General features: G+C 46.9%; 1 protein-coding gene across 1 annotated transcript in view; it reads left to right on the top strand.

Annotated features, from left to right (window-relative positions):
* haus1 (HAUS augmin-like complex, subunit 1) overlaps positions 1-18724 on the top strand; it is a 57304-nt gene that overhangs the window by 27896 nt on the left and 10684 nt on the right. The window contains exons 5-8 of the mRNA XM_072497486.1: positions 1277-1400; positions 2628-2693; positions 16290-16361; positions 17220-17267. Of these exons, the coding sequence (XP_072353587.1) occupies positions 1277-1400; positions 2628-2693; positions 16290-16361; positions 17220-17267 (310 nt within the window). The remainder of the gene's footprint in view (positions 1-1276; positions 1401-2627; positions 2694-16289; positions 16362-17219; positions 17268-18724) is intronic.

The raw sequence follows: 18724 nt of genomic DNA, 5'->3' as shown, positions 1-18724 counted from the left end.
TACCAAGCTCCTTCAGAATTTTGTAGGTTTTAATGAAATAGCCTGTCATTTTTCTAAACCTTAGAGAATAAAAGCCCAATTTACTGAATCTATCATCATAGGACAACCCCCTCATCCCAGGCACAGATTTAGTGAACTTTAGTGAAGGGGCTGGTTTAGGACAGTGGGCTAAACATCTGGCTTGTAATGCAGAACAATACCAGCAGCGCGGGTTCAATTCCCGTATCGGCCTCCCCGAACAGGTGCCGGAATGTGGCGACTAGGGGCTTTTCACAGTAACTTCATTGAAGCCTCCTTGTGACAAGCTATTATTATTATTATTATTTTGCTGTACCGCCTCCAATGAAAGTGTATCCTTTCTTAAACGACTGGTTCCTGTAAAGATTACAATTATTCGGAGAGTGCAGTGTAATGTATAAACATAGTGTTAGGAAGTTAAGGGGCAAAATCTTTTCGGCAGTTCACTTAGTAAGCAACAGATATATTTATCTTTACTCGGGTGATGCAGTGGTTAGCACTGCTGTCTCACGCCGCTGAGGACCCCGGTTTAACCCCGCCACCGGGTCACTGTCTGTGTCGAGTTTGCACATCCTCCCTGTGTCTGCGTGGGTCTCACCCCCCAGAACCCAAAGGATGTGCAGGGCAGGTGAATTGGATGTGCTAAATTGCCCATTAATTTGAAAAAAAAAGAATTGGGTACTTAAAAAATATATATATTTACTCAAAACAAAAAATACCAGAATAACACGGCAGGTCAGGCAGCATGTGTGGCGAGAAACTGAGTTAACTTTTCATGTTGATGACCTTTCATCGGGACTCCCCTTCATACGAATATTTTAGTCAGTTCTGATGAAAGGTCATTGACATGAAACGTTAGCTCTGGTTCTCTCCTGTCTGACCTGCTGAGTATTTCCAGCATTTTGTTTTGTTTCAAATTTCCAGCATCACAGTATTTTGCTTTTGTATCAATGTTTGCTTGATATTGATTTTAAGTACTTGTGGCAGTAAAAGTCTAAAAATGTGAAATCTTATCAGGTGATCCTTTGAATCAGTCACTGGGAATTCAGATCCTTTCAGAAAAGGTTTTTGGTCTCTAGGAAGATGGTAACGGTTTGGGGGTCAAGGCACATTGTTCGAATAGGAGTTGTACCTACATCAATGCTGCATGGTGACCCTTCTGCAAAGAACGACAAAATGTACCATTCACCAGTACTGGCATCACTTGGCCTGAGTGGAATGACATTTCAGCAAGTATAATGTATTGTCTTGTTTTAAGGGATTTATTGGAAACAGATGCCAATCTCATTACAGCAAAGGCAAAAGCAGAATGTAAAAAGCAGAATGCGGACTTCTTCAGAAAAAAGATGAATGAATGGAGCCAACTCAGCCAAACCTTGGAGGTCAGTGTTCTGATTACAGTTTCAAGACTGATTGCCTAACGGTCCAACCTACAGCCATCCCTGGAATGGGGTTTTAATCAGTTTTCGAATGGAATAGCTAGTTGGGAGAACTCCAGAAATTCAAGCAGCCCAAAATTTTATTTTACATTTGTGTGTTAATCATGTTCTTCACAGTGGCAAAAGGCCTTTTGGAGAGCATTGAAAGTGGTTGGGGGGGGGTAGAAATGAATCAGTGTGTGGATGGTGTGCCAGGACAAGATCAACTTGGCCCTGATGCTTTGTCTTGTGGTCAAATGGCTATTTGATTGTACTGTCTAGGTTTATCTCCAAAAAATGAAATGAAATGAAAATCGCTTATTATCACAAGTAGGCTTCAAATTACGTCACTGTGAAAAGCCCCTAGTCGCCACATTCCGGCGCCTGTTCGGGGAGGCTGGTACGGGAAAAAAATAACAACATGGGAGAGGTACCAAATCCAATATGTTGCTACCTGTTTCCAAGCATCTGTCAATGCTGCTCTGTAAGCAACCAGTATGGGGTTGGGGTTCCAGAGAGTAGCTTAAGCTTTCTTGTATTTTTTTCTCCTCCTCTTGTGAGTGAAATCTTTGGCATTTCTCCACCGTGGACTGACTGAGGTTAGAAACACAAGCGATGCATCCGAATTGGAATTCCTCACTGCCATCCATCGATACCTTTTCATTAATAGCAAAGCGTGGATGTTGTAGAGGACTTTAATTAAACATCCCTGTCCTTCAGAGTGGATATTCTGTTTTCATGGCATCATAGAATAGTAAAGCACATGAAGCCATTTGGCCTATCTTCTTGTCGTCAACCCCCCCGCTTTAGAAATGTAGCCCAAAGGAAATCTGCACTTTGAAGAGATTTGGTGGTGTGGGGTGCAGTTCAAAAATAAATACTAACACTAGATGCTCAGTGAGATGATGTAGTGAGCCTAATAATTCGAGGGAGCTCGACTAACATTGTGGAAGTACAATCATCTGTGGAGATACAGTTAATAATGTTCTGTTGCTTTTGGAGAATTCTTCTATTGCTGTGTGACATTGGCCCATTGCTTTGCACCTTACAATGGTAGGAGTGAAATCCTATTGCATCCTGACAAGAGTCTTGTATTTGTTCTCTTTTTTTTTTTTACAGCTGTATTAACTGTGAGGCTTTGAAATGTTATTTTTAAGTTTAATCTTTGACTATCCATTTTTCTTTTACAAGAATGATCTAAAACAGGTTGGGTTTGACGAATCTCTGGATCATCAATCACTAGTGGAACTCTCTGAGGTGGGTAAATTATTGAAGGAATTGAGTATTGACCAGTGCTGGTCATTTTCTGATTTCTCTTTTTATAATGTATTGTAGATAGAAAGAAATTGTCATTGCAGTAAGTGAGCATTGAATCCTTCCATTGAGTAATGGTGAGACTGTTTCTTGTTGTCCAATGTACGATGCACTTGATAGTCTGTTTAGGACGTGCCTTGTTAGAAGAGTCAGGATGTCTCCTCTCCAACTGTATTTTTGTTGACTAAGGACTAAGAATATATAAATTCATCAATGTTTAGTTTATCCTCATTGATCCTCCAGGGACCTGAAACATTGGGCATGATTTAACGCACAAAAAACAGTCCCGTTTTGGGCGCGTATAGCATGGTCTTGTAGTTGCCGAGAACAACCCCACTATCAAACGGGACCCTATTTTTGGGTGCCCCGCCAATGCCGGACGTATCTCATTTCTGCAGTGAGACTGAGGCACCATTTTCAAAGCCGCCGCCCCGAACACTTGACCCCCCCCCCATCCTGGACACCACACTGTGGCTTCCGGACCCCCCCCCCCCCCCCGCAACTGCCCCAAAAACCTCCTTCAGGGCTCCTCTACAGCCCCCCCCCTCATCCCACCTCTTTAGAGAAGGGCTTCCCCCAACGGCACTAGCAACCTGGCACCCAGGCACTGCCAGTGTGCTCCAGTGGCAGTGCTAAGGTGCTCGGGTGGCATTGAGTTTGCCAAGGTACCACCCTGCCCAGAGCCCAACTACCTGGGTGCCTCCGATGGCCTGGGAGACCCCCCCTCCCCCCAAGGTGCATTACGCCTTTGTCTGAAATACCAGTGCTAAATGGTGCCATGGCGAGGTCTCCCAGGCACGGGGTTTGCCCCCGGCCTTCGGGAGAATCGGGCGTGACCTATTTAAATGAGCCTAATGGGTGAGATCCAGATGGTGACGTCTCATGAGATTTCGTTAGATCTCACGAGGTGCACCAAGCGTCACAAATCTTGTAAGAGGCCACTCCTGAGATTTAATGGCCTCGTCACATCACCGAGTCGGGCGCGACGAGGCTGTTCAATCACGCTCATTGTCTGGCAACAATATAGGATCAATTTTGAGCACTGAATATGTTGAATAATGTGTTGAGAAATTAAGAAAAAGTTGAATGTGTTTCTGACAGATGTCAGGTAGAAAATATAATTGGAAAAACAAGCTGAATCTAAAAAAAATCAAAGGAGTGGTGAATAAGTTAAGCAGAGGGTGTATGAAAAGAAACAGGTAGCTAGCATAGAAGGGAACCGCAAGTGTTCTGTAGGCATATAAATAATAAAAGGGCGATAAAAGCAGGAGTAAATTCGATTAGGGACCACAAAGGATAGGTACTAAATGAAAATTGCATCTGTCTTTATGAAGGAAGAAGGTGCCACCCAGGGCACCCAGTAGTTTTTACTACTAAAAAAGTAGTAGTTTTTTAATAAACATTTTATTGAGATATTTCTTTGGCATTGTTGATTGTTGCTGTACAATGTACATAACAAGAAAAATATAAACATAGTGCAAATACCGCCACCCTCTCCCACAGGTCCTACCATTGCTTACCCCCCTAAACTACGCTAATCTAACCCCCCCCCCCCCCCTTTCTGCTGACGATTAATTCTCTGCAAGGAAGTCGACGAATGGTTGCCTACTCCGGGCAAACCTTAACAGAGACCCTCTCATGGCGAACTTAATTTTCTCCAGGCAGAGGAAGCCAGCCATTTCCGAAAGCCAGGTCTCCGATTTTGGGGGCTTTGAGTCCCTCCATGTAAGTAATATGTGCCTCCGGGCTACCAGGGAAGCAAAGGCCAGAGCGTCCGCCTCTTTCTCCTCCTGGATTCCCGGATCCTGTGATACCCCAAAAATCGCCACCTATGGACTCATTGCCACCCTCGTATTTAATACCGTGGACATGGCTTCAGCAAACCCCTGCCAAAATCCCCTCAGTTTTGGACATGCCCAGAACACGTGGACATGATTCGCTGCCCCCCCCCGGCGCACTTCGCACACCTGTCCTCCACCCCAAAGAATCTGCTCATCCGGGCCACTGTCATGTGAGCCCGGTGAACAACCTTAAATTGGATCCGGCTGAGCCTGGCACACGTTGCGGTCGCATTGACCGTACCCAACCCGTCCAGCCACAGGCCCTCCTTTATCACTCCCCCCAGCTCCTCCTCCCACTTTCGCTTCAGCTCCTCGGTCTGCGACTCCTCCGAACCCATAAGCTCTTTATGTATGTCCGAGACGCTCCCCTCTCCTACCCATCCTCTAGAAACCACCCTATCCTGAATCCCCCTCAGCGGCAGGAGTGGGAAATTTGGTATCTGCCTCCGCAGAAAGTCCCGCATCTGTAAATATCGGATTCATTTCCCCCCGCCAATGCAAACTTCTCCTCCAGCGCCCTCATACTTGGGAAACTTCCTTCTATGAACAAGTCCCCCATCCATTAGGGACTGTTTAGCACAGGGCTAAATCGCTGGCTTTGAAAGCAGACCAAGGCAGGCCAGCAGCACTGTTCAATTCCCGTAACAGCCTCCCTGAACAGGTGCCGGAATGTGCCGTCTAGGGGCTTTTCACAGTAACTTCATTGAAGCCTACTTGTGACAATAAGCGACTTTCATTCTTTCATTTCCTCTCAAACCCCGCTCTCTGCCAAATTCGTAACCCCCCGTCCATCCTCCCTGGGGAGAACCGGTTTATCGCAGATGGGGGACCACAACGACGCCCCCTCTGCTCCCACATGTCTCCTTCACTGCCCCCAAACTCTCAGGGCCGCCACCACCACTGGACTGATGGAGTACCGCGCCGGCAGGAACGGCAGAGGCACCGTTACCAACGCCCCCAGACTTGTGCCCTTACAAGAAGCCTCCTCCATGCGCACCCATGCCGGCTCACCCCCCACCAGCCACCTCCTCACCATGGCTATGTTAGCCGCCCAGTAGTAATTGCTGAAATTCGGCAGCGCCAGCCCTCCATCCCCCTGACTCCGCTCGAGCATTGCCCTCTTCACATGGGGGGACTTGCCCCCCCCACACAGAGCCCACGATAATCTTATTGATCCGCTTAAAAAAGGACCGCGGGGTGAAGATGGGGAGGCATTGGAAGACGAATAGGAATCTCGGGAGGACTGTCATTTTTACCGACAGAGACAATGGGAGCGCATCCCATCTCCGGAAATCCTCCTTCATCTGATCCACCAACTGGGCCAAGTTCAATTTATGTAGCCTGTCCCAATCCCTCGCCACTTGGATACCCAGTACCTGAAACTGTCCCCTACCACTCTGAACGGCAGTTCCCCCAGACGCCTCTCCTCTCCTGACCTCTCGCCTGGACCACAAACATCTTGCTCTTCCCCATATTGAGCTTATACCCCGAAAATCGGCCGAATCCCCCTAAAATTCCCATAATTTCTTCCATCTCCTCCATTAGGTCTGAGACGTACAGCAGTAGGTCATCTGCATACAGCGAGACTCTGTGCTCCACCGCCCCTCCCCCCCCGGACCAGCCCCTTGAGGCAATTGCCAGCGGCTCTATCAACAGCGCAAACAGCAGTGGGGAGAGGGGCATCCCTGTCTCGTCCCCTGGTGCAGTGTAAAATAGTCCAAAATCGTCCTGTTTGTCCATACAGTTGCAACCGGAGCCTGGTACAGCAACCTAGCCCAGTCAACAAAGCCTCTTCCAAACCCGAACCGCTCCAGCGCCTCCCATAAGTAGTCCCACTCAACCCGGTCAAAGGCTTTTTCCGCGTCCATCGCGACCACCACCTCAACTTCCCTACCTTCCGGGGGCTTCATGACCACGTTTAGCAGCCTTCTTACATTGGCCACCAGCTTCCTGCCCTTAACGAACCCAGTCTGATCCTCCACTATAACGTCCGGTACACAGTCCTCAATCCTGGAGGACAAAATTCTGGCCAGAAGTTTGGCATCTACGTTCAGCAAGGAAATCGGCCTGTAAGACCCACATAGCTCCGCCTCCTTGTCCCTTTTCAGAATGAGCAAGATCATGGCCTGTGATATTGTCTGGGGCAGAGCCCCCCTTTCCTTGGCCTCGTTAAAGATCTTCATCAGCACCGGCCCCAATATTCCAGAGAACATTTTATAGAACTCGACTGGGTACCTGTCCGGTCCCGGGGCCTTGCCCGACTGCATGGCCTTCAGACCCTCCACTATCTCTTCCAGCCCGATCGGGGCACCCAGCCCTTCTACCAGCTCCCCATCCACCTTCGGGAAAGTCAGCCCATCCAAAAAGTGCCTCATCCCCTCCGGCCCCTCGGGGTTCCGACCTGTACAACCTGCTGTACAAATCCCGAAAGGTTTTGCTCACCCCCGCCGAGTCCCCAACTAAGTTCCCATCCCCGTCAATAACTTTCCCTATTTCTCTAGCTGCCTCCCTCTTTCTGAGCTGCTGTGCAAGCATCCTGCTGGCCTTCTCCCCGTGCTCGTAAATCACCCCCTTCGCCTTTCTGAGCTGTTCCACTGCCCGCGTGGTGGTTAACAAACCAAATTCCGCCTGTAGTCTCCGGCGTTCCCTTAGAAGCCCTGCCTCTGGAGCCTCCGCATATCTCCTACCCACTCGAATCTCTTTTACCAGTTGGTCCGTTTCTGCCCATCCGTCCTGCCCCTGTGAGCCCGGATCGAGATCAGCTTTCCTCTCACCACTGCCTTCAGCGCTTCCCAGACCATCGCTGCTGAGACCTCCCCCGTATCGTTTACCTGCAGGTCGTTCAGCATGCACTTCCTCAGCCTCTCGCTCACTGCTTCGTCCACCAATAGCCCTACATCCAACCTCCATTGCGGGCACTGCTTGCTATCCATACTAACCTGCATGTCCACCCAGTGCGGAGCATGGTCCGAGATCGTAATCGCCGAATACCCTGTGTCCACCACCCCTGCCAATAGGGCCCTACCCACGACAAAGACATTTATCTGGGAATACACCTTGTGTACGTGGGAGTAAAAAGAAAATTCCTTGGCCCTCGGCTGCCTAAATCTTCATGGATCCACCCCCCCCCCCCCACCCCCCCACCCCATCTACTCCAGGAACCCTTTCAGCTCCTTTGCCATTGCTGGCATCTTACCCGTTCTTGAGCATGACCGGTCCAGGCCTGGGTCAATAACCATGTTAAAATCCCCTCCCATAATCAGCCTGTGCGAATCCAGGTACAGAATCTTCCATAGCACCCTCTTTATAAAATCCCCGTCCCAATTTGGCGCATATACATTGACCAGCACTACCATCATCCCCTGCAGCTTGCCACTAACCATGATATATTGACCTCCCACATCCGAGACTATTCTCCCCACTTCAAATGCCACCCGCTTGTTAATCAGAATTGCAACCCCTCTAGTCTTTGTATCCAGTCCTGAGTGGAAAACCTGACTAATCCAGCCTGTCCTCAACCTAACCTGATCCACTACTTTAAGGTGTGTCTCTTGCAGCATGACTACGTCTGCCTTCAGTCCCCTCAGGTGCGCAAACACACGTGCCCTCTTTACCGGCCCATTTAGCCCTCTGACATTCCAGGTGACCAGCCTAGTTGGGGGCAAAGTGCCCCCTCCCCCACCTGCTGGTCAGCCATCCCCTTTCTTGGGCCTGCCTCCAGCCCATGCGCCGCGCTTCCACCGGCCCACCCCACGGCGGCCCCCACCCCCGACCCCCTCAGTGACCTTCCATCGAAGTCCCTCCCACGTTAGCAGAACCCCTCTCTTTCCCCCCCCCCCCCTCCCTTTTCCCTAAGCAGAGCTCCAAAAAACAGACACAAAACAATACGAGAAGGCATAACCAATTTGAAAACAGGAAAACAAAACCCACCAAAAACCAAGGGGGAGAAAAGAAAAAACACAGAAAAAAAGGCCCAATATAGGCCAACAAGTTGTCTCTAAGTCCGAGAGTTCTCAGACTCCCACCAGTCCTTTTCTTTTCGCGAAGTCCAGTGCCTCTTCGGGCGACTGAAAATAGTGATGTTGGTCCTCATGCGTGACACAAAGACGCGCTGGATACAGCAGACCGAACTTCACCTTCATAAAGAAAATAGCCGTGACTTGGTTGAAGTCTGCCCTCTCCCTCACCACCTCCACGCTCAGGTCCTGGTACACCCGCAGGATGCTGTTATCCCACTTGCAACTCCGCGTGCGTTTGGCCCACCGAAGAATGCATTCCTTATCCAGGAACCTGTGGAATATCACCCCCATTGCCCTAGGAGGGTCCCCCGCCCGCGGCTTCCTAGCATGCGCCCGGTACGCCCTGTCCACCTCCAACGGTCGGGGGAATGCCCCCTCCCCCAGCATCTGCTCCCTCAGCTCCCTCCGGGAGCCCGACAATTCTTGGATTCTGCCGGCGGGACCGATTCTTAAGGTACTCCACCTTCTCCAGGAGCCTTTTCTGCTGTTTCCGAAGCATCCCCACCTCCAGTTCCACTGCTGTTTGATGCTCCTCTTGTTCAAGCAGCGCCTTCTCCACCTTCTGGATCACCCGGTCCTGGGCATCCAGTCTGTTCTCTAGCCGATCAATTGATTCTTTGATCAGGTCCAAGCATTCCTGCTTCTGCCTAGCAAAGCCATCCTGAATGGCCTGCATCACTGGATCCGTTGGTCGCTGCGCTGCCACCCCAGGCGTCCGGCCCTCGGCCATACTGTCTCCTGTTACAGCTTCAACACAGCTCGTTACTGACTTATTGTTTCTGCCCTTTCGTGCACTTCTGGTCCTTTTCTCCATACACCGATGCGTGGAAACAGTGCCCAATTGCCTCAGCTTTCAAATTTGCCATTTAAAACTGGAAGAAAGTCCGGGGGAAAGGTCCAAAATTCCGACCAGAGCGGGAGCAACTAAATGTGCGACTTACTCCTCCATAGCCGCCACCGGAAGTGGCATGGTAAAGGTTAACGTAATTCATACACTAGATAGATTTAAAATTGAAACGGATGAGGTATCATAGATTATCATAGAATTTACAGTGCAGAAGGAGGCCATTTGGCCCATCGAGTTTGCGGCCTAAGCCCACACCTTAGAGTAGGGTGCTCTTTCCAAGGGCCGGTGAAGACCTAATGGGCCGAATGGCCTCCTGCACTGTAAATTCTATACTATACAAAAAAAGTCAGTCAGATTAACTTCCAGAAACAATAATTTGGGATAATATTAATATTCATATGGACAAATTTGGTTTAATTAAGGAAAGCAAGCATTTCTTAAGGAACAATCACGTTTAACTCATTTGTTGGGAGTTTTTTTTTTAAGAAGAAGTAACGTGGAGGGTTGTTATGGGCAATGCTGTTGATGTGGTGTACATGAACTTCCAAAATGCTTTTGATACAGTGCCGTACAACAGACTTGTGAGCAACGTTATAACTTGTGGAATAAAAGGGACAATGACAACATGGGTATGAAATTGGCTGAGTGATAGGAAACAGAAAGTAGTTGTTAATGGATGTTTTTTGTGCTGGAGGAATGTTTACAATGGAGTTCTCCAGGGGTCAGTGTTGGGTCTCTTGCCTTTTCTGATATATTAATGACCTATTAATGGAAGGAACATTGATGCTACACAAGTGCCAGGCAATTATCTTCAATATAACCGTCTCCCCATGACATTAAATGGCATAACCATTGCTGAATCTCCCACTATCAACATCTTGGATGATGTTGACGAGGAACTGAACTGGACTAGCCAAATAAACCAGGGTCACTTAGCTCCTGACCTCATTCCAGCCTTGATTCAAATATGGACAAAAGAGTTGAATCCCAGAGCTTAAGTGACAGTGACAGCCTTTGACATCAAGGTAACATTTGATTGAGTGTGGCATCAAGAAGCCCCAGCAAAGCTGAGTCAATGGAAATCTTTCATTGGTTGGAGTCCTGTCTAGCACAAAGGAAGATGGTTGTGATGGTTAGAGGTCAGTCATCTCAGTTCCAGGACATCACTGTTCCTCAGGGTAGTGTCCTAGGCCCAACCATCCTCAGCTGCTGCATCAATTACCTTTCCTCCATCATAAGGTCAGAAGTGGGGATGTTCGCTGATGACTACACAAATGTTCAGCTCCATGACTCCGCAGATACTGAAGCAGTCCATGTCTAAATGAAGCAAGACCTGGACAATATCCAGGCTTGGGCTCATGAGTGGCAAGTAACATTCACACCAAACAAGTGCTAGGGAATTACCATCTCCAACAAGAGAGAATCTAACCATCGCCCCAGGACATTCATTGGCATCACCATCGCTGAATCCTGCGATGAGTAACTCACCCCCTGACTCCCGCAAGCCTGTCCACCATCTACAAGTCAGGAGCGTAATGGAATACTCTCCATTTGCTTGGATGAGTGCAGCTCCAACAGCACTCAAAAAGCTCAACACCGTCTGACAAAGCAGCCCACTTGATTGGCACCCTTCCCCAAAGGCACACTCCCTCCATCACCGAAAACAACAGCAGCCATGTGTACCATCGACTAGATGTGCTGAAGAACTCCAAGGTTCCTTAAGCAGCTCTTTCCAAATCCACGACTGCTACTATCGAAAAGGACAAAATCAGCAGATACATGGAACACTACACTACTTGGAAGTTCCCCTCCATACCATCCTGATTGGGAACTATATCGCTGTTCCTTCATAGTCGCTGGGTCAAAATCCTGCAACTCGCTCCCCAGCAACACTGTGGGTGTACTTACATCACATGGACTGCAACGGTTGAAGAAGGTGACTCAGCACCATCTTCCCAAAGGAAATTAGAGATGGGCAATAAAAATGCTGGCTTAAGGGCAGCACGGTGGTGCAGTGGGTAACATTGCTGCCTCATGGCGCTGAGGTCCCAGGTTCGAACCTGGCTCTGGGTCACTGTCCGTGTGGAGTTTGCACATTCTCCCTGTGTTTGCGTGGGTTTCATCCCCACAACCCAAATATTTGCAGGGTTGGTGGATTGGCCACGCTAAATTACCCCTTAATTGGAAAAAATGAATTGGGTACTCTAAATGTATTTTTAAAAATGCTGGCTTAGAGAGCAACACCCACATTCAGGGATATAATAGAAAAAAGACCTTAGTGTGAAGGACACCATTTCAAAGTTTGCAGGTGATAGAAAACTTAGAATCATTGAACTGTGAGGAGGAGAGCATAGAATTGCAAAGGGACACAGCCAAGTTGGTGGAATGTGTGCCAGGCAAAGTTCAATGCAGAGAAATATGAAGTGATTAATTTTGGTAGGAATGGAGAAACAATGGGGGTGATTTTGTGCCTGCGTTCACCGCAAATGGAAATGTCAACACGAGTGCAAAATCTCGCAAGAAACAGAAAACGAGATTCTCGTTGGCGAGATCTCGTTTCCCGATTTATCCTGCCCCTTGTTGGTGGCATGACGTGGTTGCCACCCACAAAGGGCAGGAACCTCATTTAAATGGATTTTAATAAATTTGAATACTATTAATGGGTCTTCCCACCCATTAACCAACCCCCCCCCCCCCCAATAAATATTCAAACCTCACTAATGGAACGTCACCTCGGCGAGATTTACAGTACTTTCAGAAGAACAGGATTCCGTCGAAGGGATCCTGCCGAGGGTGCCAAGTTAAGCATAGCCCCCAGGGGAAAGGGACAAGCCTGGCACACGTTGGCAGTGCCAACCTGGCAGTGAGCGGATCCTTGGGGGAGGAGGGGCATTTGGGGTGGGGGTTCCTGTTACGTGTGGTGGGGGAGGGGAGAGGGCCAATGCCTTTGAAAGAGGGGGGAATTTGCCTGGGTCGCGGAGAGTGCCTGTGATACCTATATGATGGTGGGGGTTACCCCGTTGCTTTGGGAGGGGGGGCGTTGGCTAGGGTAAGTTCAACCTCGGTGCCTTTAAAGATGTTGTGGTGCCGGTTCTATCAATTCCAGCCCTGCCAGACTGACCGCTTAAACCATGCCTCCAGATTTGGTTTTATCGGACTGGCTGAAGATCTGGTCTGAAAGCTTGGCAGTGCATCTGGAGATATGCATGCCAGTTTTCAGTCCGAGCCTGACACTGACAAATTTGGGGGAAATTCTGCCCAATATAAAATAACAGCTTCAGCTATAAAGGGGGTGCAGGAGGAGAGGGACCTGGGTGTTTATGGATAAATTATTTAAGGCGGCAGGACAGGTTGAGAGACAACACGGGCACTGAATACGTGAGTAAGGAAGTTATGTTGAATTTTTATAAGTCAATAGTTCGGTCTCAGCTGATGTATTGAGTTCAGTTGTGGGCGCCGCACCTTTGGAAGAATGTGAAAGCATTAGAGAGGGTGCAGAAATGGTTCACAAGAATGGCTTCAAGGAGGAGGAACTTCCAGTATGAAGATGGATTAGAAACACTTTTCTTTCGAGAAAAGAAGGTTAAGTGTAGATTTAACATATTCAAAATCACAAGGCTGGAGAGTTGGGCAGATGGAGTTTTGTCCAGACAAATGCGAAATGATGCATTTTGGAAGATCAAATTCGGGTGTGAAATATACAGTAACCTAAGGAGCATTAACATAGAGGGGTCTGGACATTCAGATCCATCGTTCCGTGAAAGTGGCGATAAGGTGGTCAAGAAAGCATACGGCATACTTGCCTTCATCTAGTAAAGAGTTGGCAGGTCATGTTACAGTTGCAGAAAACTTTAGTTAGGCCATGTTTGGAATATTGGGTGCAGTTCTGGTTGCCACACTACCAGAAGGATGTGGATGTTTTGGAGAGAGTGCAAAGAAGTTTTACTAGGGTGTTGCCTGGTCTGGAGGGTGCTAGCTATGAGGGGAGGTTGGATAAGGCACTTCTTCCATCGGGCAGAAGATACAGAAGTCTGAGAACACGCACGAACAGACTCAAAAACAAGCTTCTTCCCCGCAGTTACCAGACTCCTAAATGACCCTCTTATGGACTGACCTCATTAACACTACACCCCTGTATGCTTCATCTGATGCCGGTGCTTACGTAGTTACATTGTGTACCTTGTGTTGCCCTATTATGTATTTTCTTTTATTTCCTTTTCTTTTTCTTTTCATGTACTTAATGATCTGTTGAGCTGCTCGCAGAAAAATACTTTTCACTGTACCTTGGTACACGTGACAATAAACAAATCCAATCCAATAAGCATTTTTGTTGGAAAGATGGAGGCTGAGGGATTGAGGTGTACAAAATTACGAGAGGTATAGACAGGGTGAATAGTCAGAAGCTTTTTCCCAAGGTGGAAGACTCTATTATAAGGGGGCACAGGTTCCAGGTGAGAGGGGGAAAGTTTGGGGGGGAGATGTATCACCCAGAGGATGGTGGGTACCTGGAATGCGGTGCCAGTGGAGGTGGTGGAGGCAGGACACCTGAATGGGCGGGGAATGGAGGGATTCAGATCGTTTGGGCAATAAGTAGGTCTAAAAAAGGAGCCTGGATTGGTGCAGGCTTTGTGGATCGAAGGGCCTGTTCCTGTGCTGTAATGTTCTTCCTTTCTTTGTTATTTTGGACAGATTAAATTGGGAGAAACCAAAAGAGAAAATGCTGGAAAATCTCAACAGGTCTGGAACCACCTGTAAGGAGAGAAATGAGCTAACGTTTCGAGTCCAGATGACCCTTAGCTTTGACAAAGCACACTGTCCTTGTGGAGTTTGCACATTCTCCCCGACTTTGCGTGGGTTTCGCCCCCACAACCCAAAGATGTGCAGGCTAGGTGGATTGGCCACGCTAATTTGCCCCTTAATTGGAAAAAATGAATTGGGTACTCTAAATTTTAAAAAAAAAGTTAGCTTTGACAAAGCGACATAGAAAGTGGGAGATATTTATACTGTAGGGTGAGTGAATGAAAGATGCGTCATAGCCACATAAGCCAAGGGAAGAGTGCTAATGGCAGTCCCCAGAGAGAATAAAAGGTGTGAAAGGCCAACAGCAGAGAAACTAAAATCACAGGGAACATAGAACATACAGTGCAGAAGGAGGCCATTCGGCCCATCGGGTCTGCACCGACGCACTTAACCCCCAACTTCCACCCTATCCCCATAACCCAATAACCCCTCCTAACCTTTTTGGTCACCAAGGGCAATTTACCATGGCCAATTCACCTAACCTGCACGTCTTTGGACTGTGGGAGGAAACCGGAGCAACCGGAGGAAACCCACGCAGACACTGGGAGAACGTGCAGACTCTGCACAGACAGTGACTCAGCAAGGAATCGAACCTGGAACCCTGGCGCTGTGAAGCCACAGTGCTATCCACTTGTGCTACCGTGCTGTGACAGATGTAGATGTGGGGGGAGGGGGGACATGGGTGGGAGAGAGGTAAAATGAGAAAAAGGGGAGAAAAGGTAAAGAAAGGGGGAATAAGATGGGGGAAAAATATATATGAAGAAAGACAAGAAATAAATAAAAGGTAAAAGCCGTTAAAATGAAATGGAATGAAAACAAGCTTGTCGAGGTGGGGTAGAGCTAATCATCTGAAGTTGTTGAATTCGATGTTGAGACCGGAAGGCTGTAGCGTGCCTAACCTAAATTGGGAGAAACGGTCCTCACTCGTGAAAAGATTGCAAATGAGAAGGTAATTAGTAAAAGAGGCAAAAGCGACATGGGGAGAAATCTTTTTTTGTGCAGTGATGGTTAGGATTTGGAATGCACTGCCTAAGAGTGCGGTGGAGGCAGGTTCAATTCGAAATGGAATCAGACTATTATCTGAAAAGGAAGAATATGCAGCAAGTACAGGGAGCTGATGGGGGGGAAAAGTACTAGGTGATGTGCTGATCTGGAGAGCTGGTGCAGACACTATGGGCCAAATAGCCACCTCCTGTATTGTAATTCTGTGTTTGAGTATCCATGGATGGAACATTATAAACCTGCATTGCCAAGTCACCAGATCACTTTGTCTCTCAACTACTGATTTGACAGACTACTGATTTGAGAGTGAAGGATTGGGGGATGATGTAGAAGCAATTTCTGTCAAATGGGGTTTTTGTCTTATCACATGGCTTCAGTGATGTCATTTCTGTGGGTGGAGCTGAGCTGTGGCTGAGAGTTTTACTTTTGCTTTCAGCTTGGACTACTGTGGACTGTAAAATAAGTATTTTCTCTGTTTTTATTTTAAAAAGGAGTTATTCCATGAAAAAAAAACGTTGTTTAGTTACTTGCTTTGGCAACTTGAACAATATAGTTTGCTTTCCGGAAGGAGTTAAACCTGCTGGTGAGATGGGTCAGAATCGCAGGAAAAACCAGTCTTATTCAAGTCAGAATGCAGAGTGCTAGGCCACACCCTTAAAAAAGGGGTTTTTGGTTTATGGGGTTTCATTTTTGAATTGTAACAGTTAAGGGGGAATTCATTAAGTGTTATACATAAATTACTGGGGTTGTGGGGTATCTTTATATTTGTAATTGATAAAAAATCTTGCTGTGTGTTCATTATAAATGTTAACTAAGTTCTTAGAATAAAGCTTATTTTGATTAAAGTGTCTAGGAAGACTGTTGAATCACACCTCAAATGCAGGCTGTTGTGCTCATCCTAGCTAAATTCAATAAAAAGTTATAGGTCAGGTGAACTCCATAATATACTTTGGAGTTTCTAAACCCTGGCCCAAAAAGGGGGGTAAGTGGAATTTGTTGAGTTTAATTATTCTATATCTTTGTTTTCTAGAGACTTGAAAATGTGAAGAAGGAAGTAGAATCTTTGAATGTAAAACTGAAATCCTACCTTGACTTGACGCCCGTAAGTGCTCTACATCTGTTTTTTGTAATTTGTTAATGGCACTTGGACATCGCTGACTGTGCAGCATTTATTGCCCATCTCTAATTGTCCTTGAGACGGCAGTTAAGAGCCAGCCACATTGCTGTGGGTCTGGAGGTACATTTAGACCAGACCAGGTAAGGATGACGGATTTCCTTCCCTAAAGGACATTAGTGAACCAGATAGGTTTTTCTGACAATCGTCATGGTTCATGGTCATCTTTAGATTTTTTATAATTTAATTCAAATTTCACCATCTGCAGTGGCGGGATTGAACCTGGGTCCCCAGATCAATACTCTAGGTCTCTGGTTTACTAGTTCAGTGACAATACCACTATGCCACTGCCTCCCTTCATTTTATAGAATCATTGAATTTACAGTGCTGAAGGAGGCCATTCGGCCCATCGAGTCTACACCAGTCCTTGAAAAGAGCACCCTACCCAAGCCCACACCTCCACCCTATCCCTGTAACCCAGTAACCCCACTTAACCTTTTTGCACACTAAGGGCAATTTAGCATGGCCTAACCCGCACATCTTTGGACTGTGGGAGGAAACCGGAGCACCGGGAGGAAACCCACGCACACACTGGGAGAACGTGCAGACTCCGCACAGACAGTGACCCAAGCCGGGAATCGAACCTGGGACCCTGGAGCTGTGAAGCAACTGTGTTAACCACTATGCTACCGTGCCGCAAGATTAGGAACTGGAGTCAGGAGTTCAAATTCTGTGTCAAATGCAACTTCTCTTGTGCAGCTTCATTATTAATTGAAATGTGACTTCTAATTTGTTTCTGTGCAAGAGTATCTCTTTATTTTGCAACGTTGAACTTGTGTTTTGCAGAATTTCTACAGTGCCAAAGTGAAAATTGAGGAAACAAAACTGGAATTGGTAAGTGTTTATGTCAACTAAGATCTTATATCTGTTTGTGACTACACAGATATTATCATTTTCATGTTAAGACTGCATATCTAGTCTGGGCAGATTCCAGACTCCAAATGCAAAAGAGTTTTAATAATGCTGGATGCTGTTTTCCACACCCTCTTCTTTCCTGCTACTCCTTTCCTCTTTGCCTGATCTCCACCATTCTTTCTAAGCTTTCTGCAGCCTAAAAACAAAAGCACATTTTCTGATTGAAAATAATTAAATAATGATTGATTTGAGCTTGTATCCACATAATAAGAGAATATAAGGTTGTTACTTAAAAAAATATTTATTTTTCATCAAAGGCACGATGGCCCTTTGTACTTAATTCCTCCCATGTTCAATTTACTCACCACTCCCAGCCCCTGATAAAGATGATCTCTGGTCAAGACGTTTGGGGGCAGGCTATAGATAATTTCTGGTAGTGCGACATTGGAAACGTTAACTAAGGTGTGCAGTATAGCCTGTGATGCCCACTCCAACGTATCTACCCAGTATAGCTTCATTGGGTGATTAAAACTGGCATCCCAACAATAAAGGACATGTTTGTACTTCTTTCCTGGTTTCCTTCACAACCTCTAGATCCAGAAAAAGTTCAGACTTCTTGTACATTTCTAACTTTATCATTGCACATTTCTGCAACCAGTCATTATTCTAGCATGAGCACTCGTCCCTTTGGATGTGCCTGGTTGTTTGCTCTTTGACCTTCTCACAGGTAAGGTTGGTAAACTCCACATGCTGGAGATTACAGTCACAAATTGATGTTTCACTGTTGCTCAGTGGTTTTGCATTTATACCTCTGTGCTCGACACTGCCACCTATTTTTGTGTAGTGTTTCTTCTAATCTGCATTGATGAAGCAAATTGAATGTATTTCCTCTTAAAAGAGGATCTTTTTCATCTGGATTCTCTTGGAGTCATGTGGCCCAAAGACCCCATGCGTACTAGCTTTTGCCTGCAAAATAATAAACTAATTTTCGACTGCAACAGCATTTGAGGTAAAACAGGCCTCAGATCACTGATTTGAAGACATTAAACGCCAGTGCCTGAATATTATCTAGGCAGTGTGGATATAAAGTATGGGTTTGGCTGGATTGCCTTCACAACAGAAGCACGTTGGCAGTGCCTGGCTAGGCCTCCTCTTTTAAAACATGTGAGTGTAGGACTCTGCAAATATTTACATGTCTTAACTTCCAAGAGATGAAGTCAGCAAATCAAAGGAAATTAATCCTGTCACAACAGAAAACTAGTCCATTGCCACAGGTGAGGTGCCTGAAGATTGGTGGGTAGCAAATGTTGTGCCTTTGTTTAAGAAGGGCTGCAGGAAAAAGCCTGGGAACTACAGACCGGTGAGCCTAACGTCTGTGGTGGGTAAGTTGTTAGGAGGTATTCTGAGAGACAGGATCTTCAGGCATTCAGAGAGGC

This window comes from Scyliorhinus torazame, chromosome 3 (assembly GCF_047496885.1).
Source record: "Scyliorhinus torazame isolate Kashiwa2021f chromosome 3, sScyTor2.1, whole genome shotgun sequence".
NCBI lineage: Eukaryota > Metazoa > Chordata > Chondrichthyes > Carcharhiniformes > Scyliorhinidae > Scyliorhinus > Scyliorhinus torazame.
This window is presented reverse-complemented; position numbering and strand designations above follow the sequence as displayed.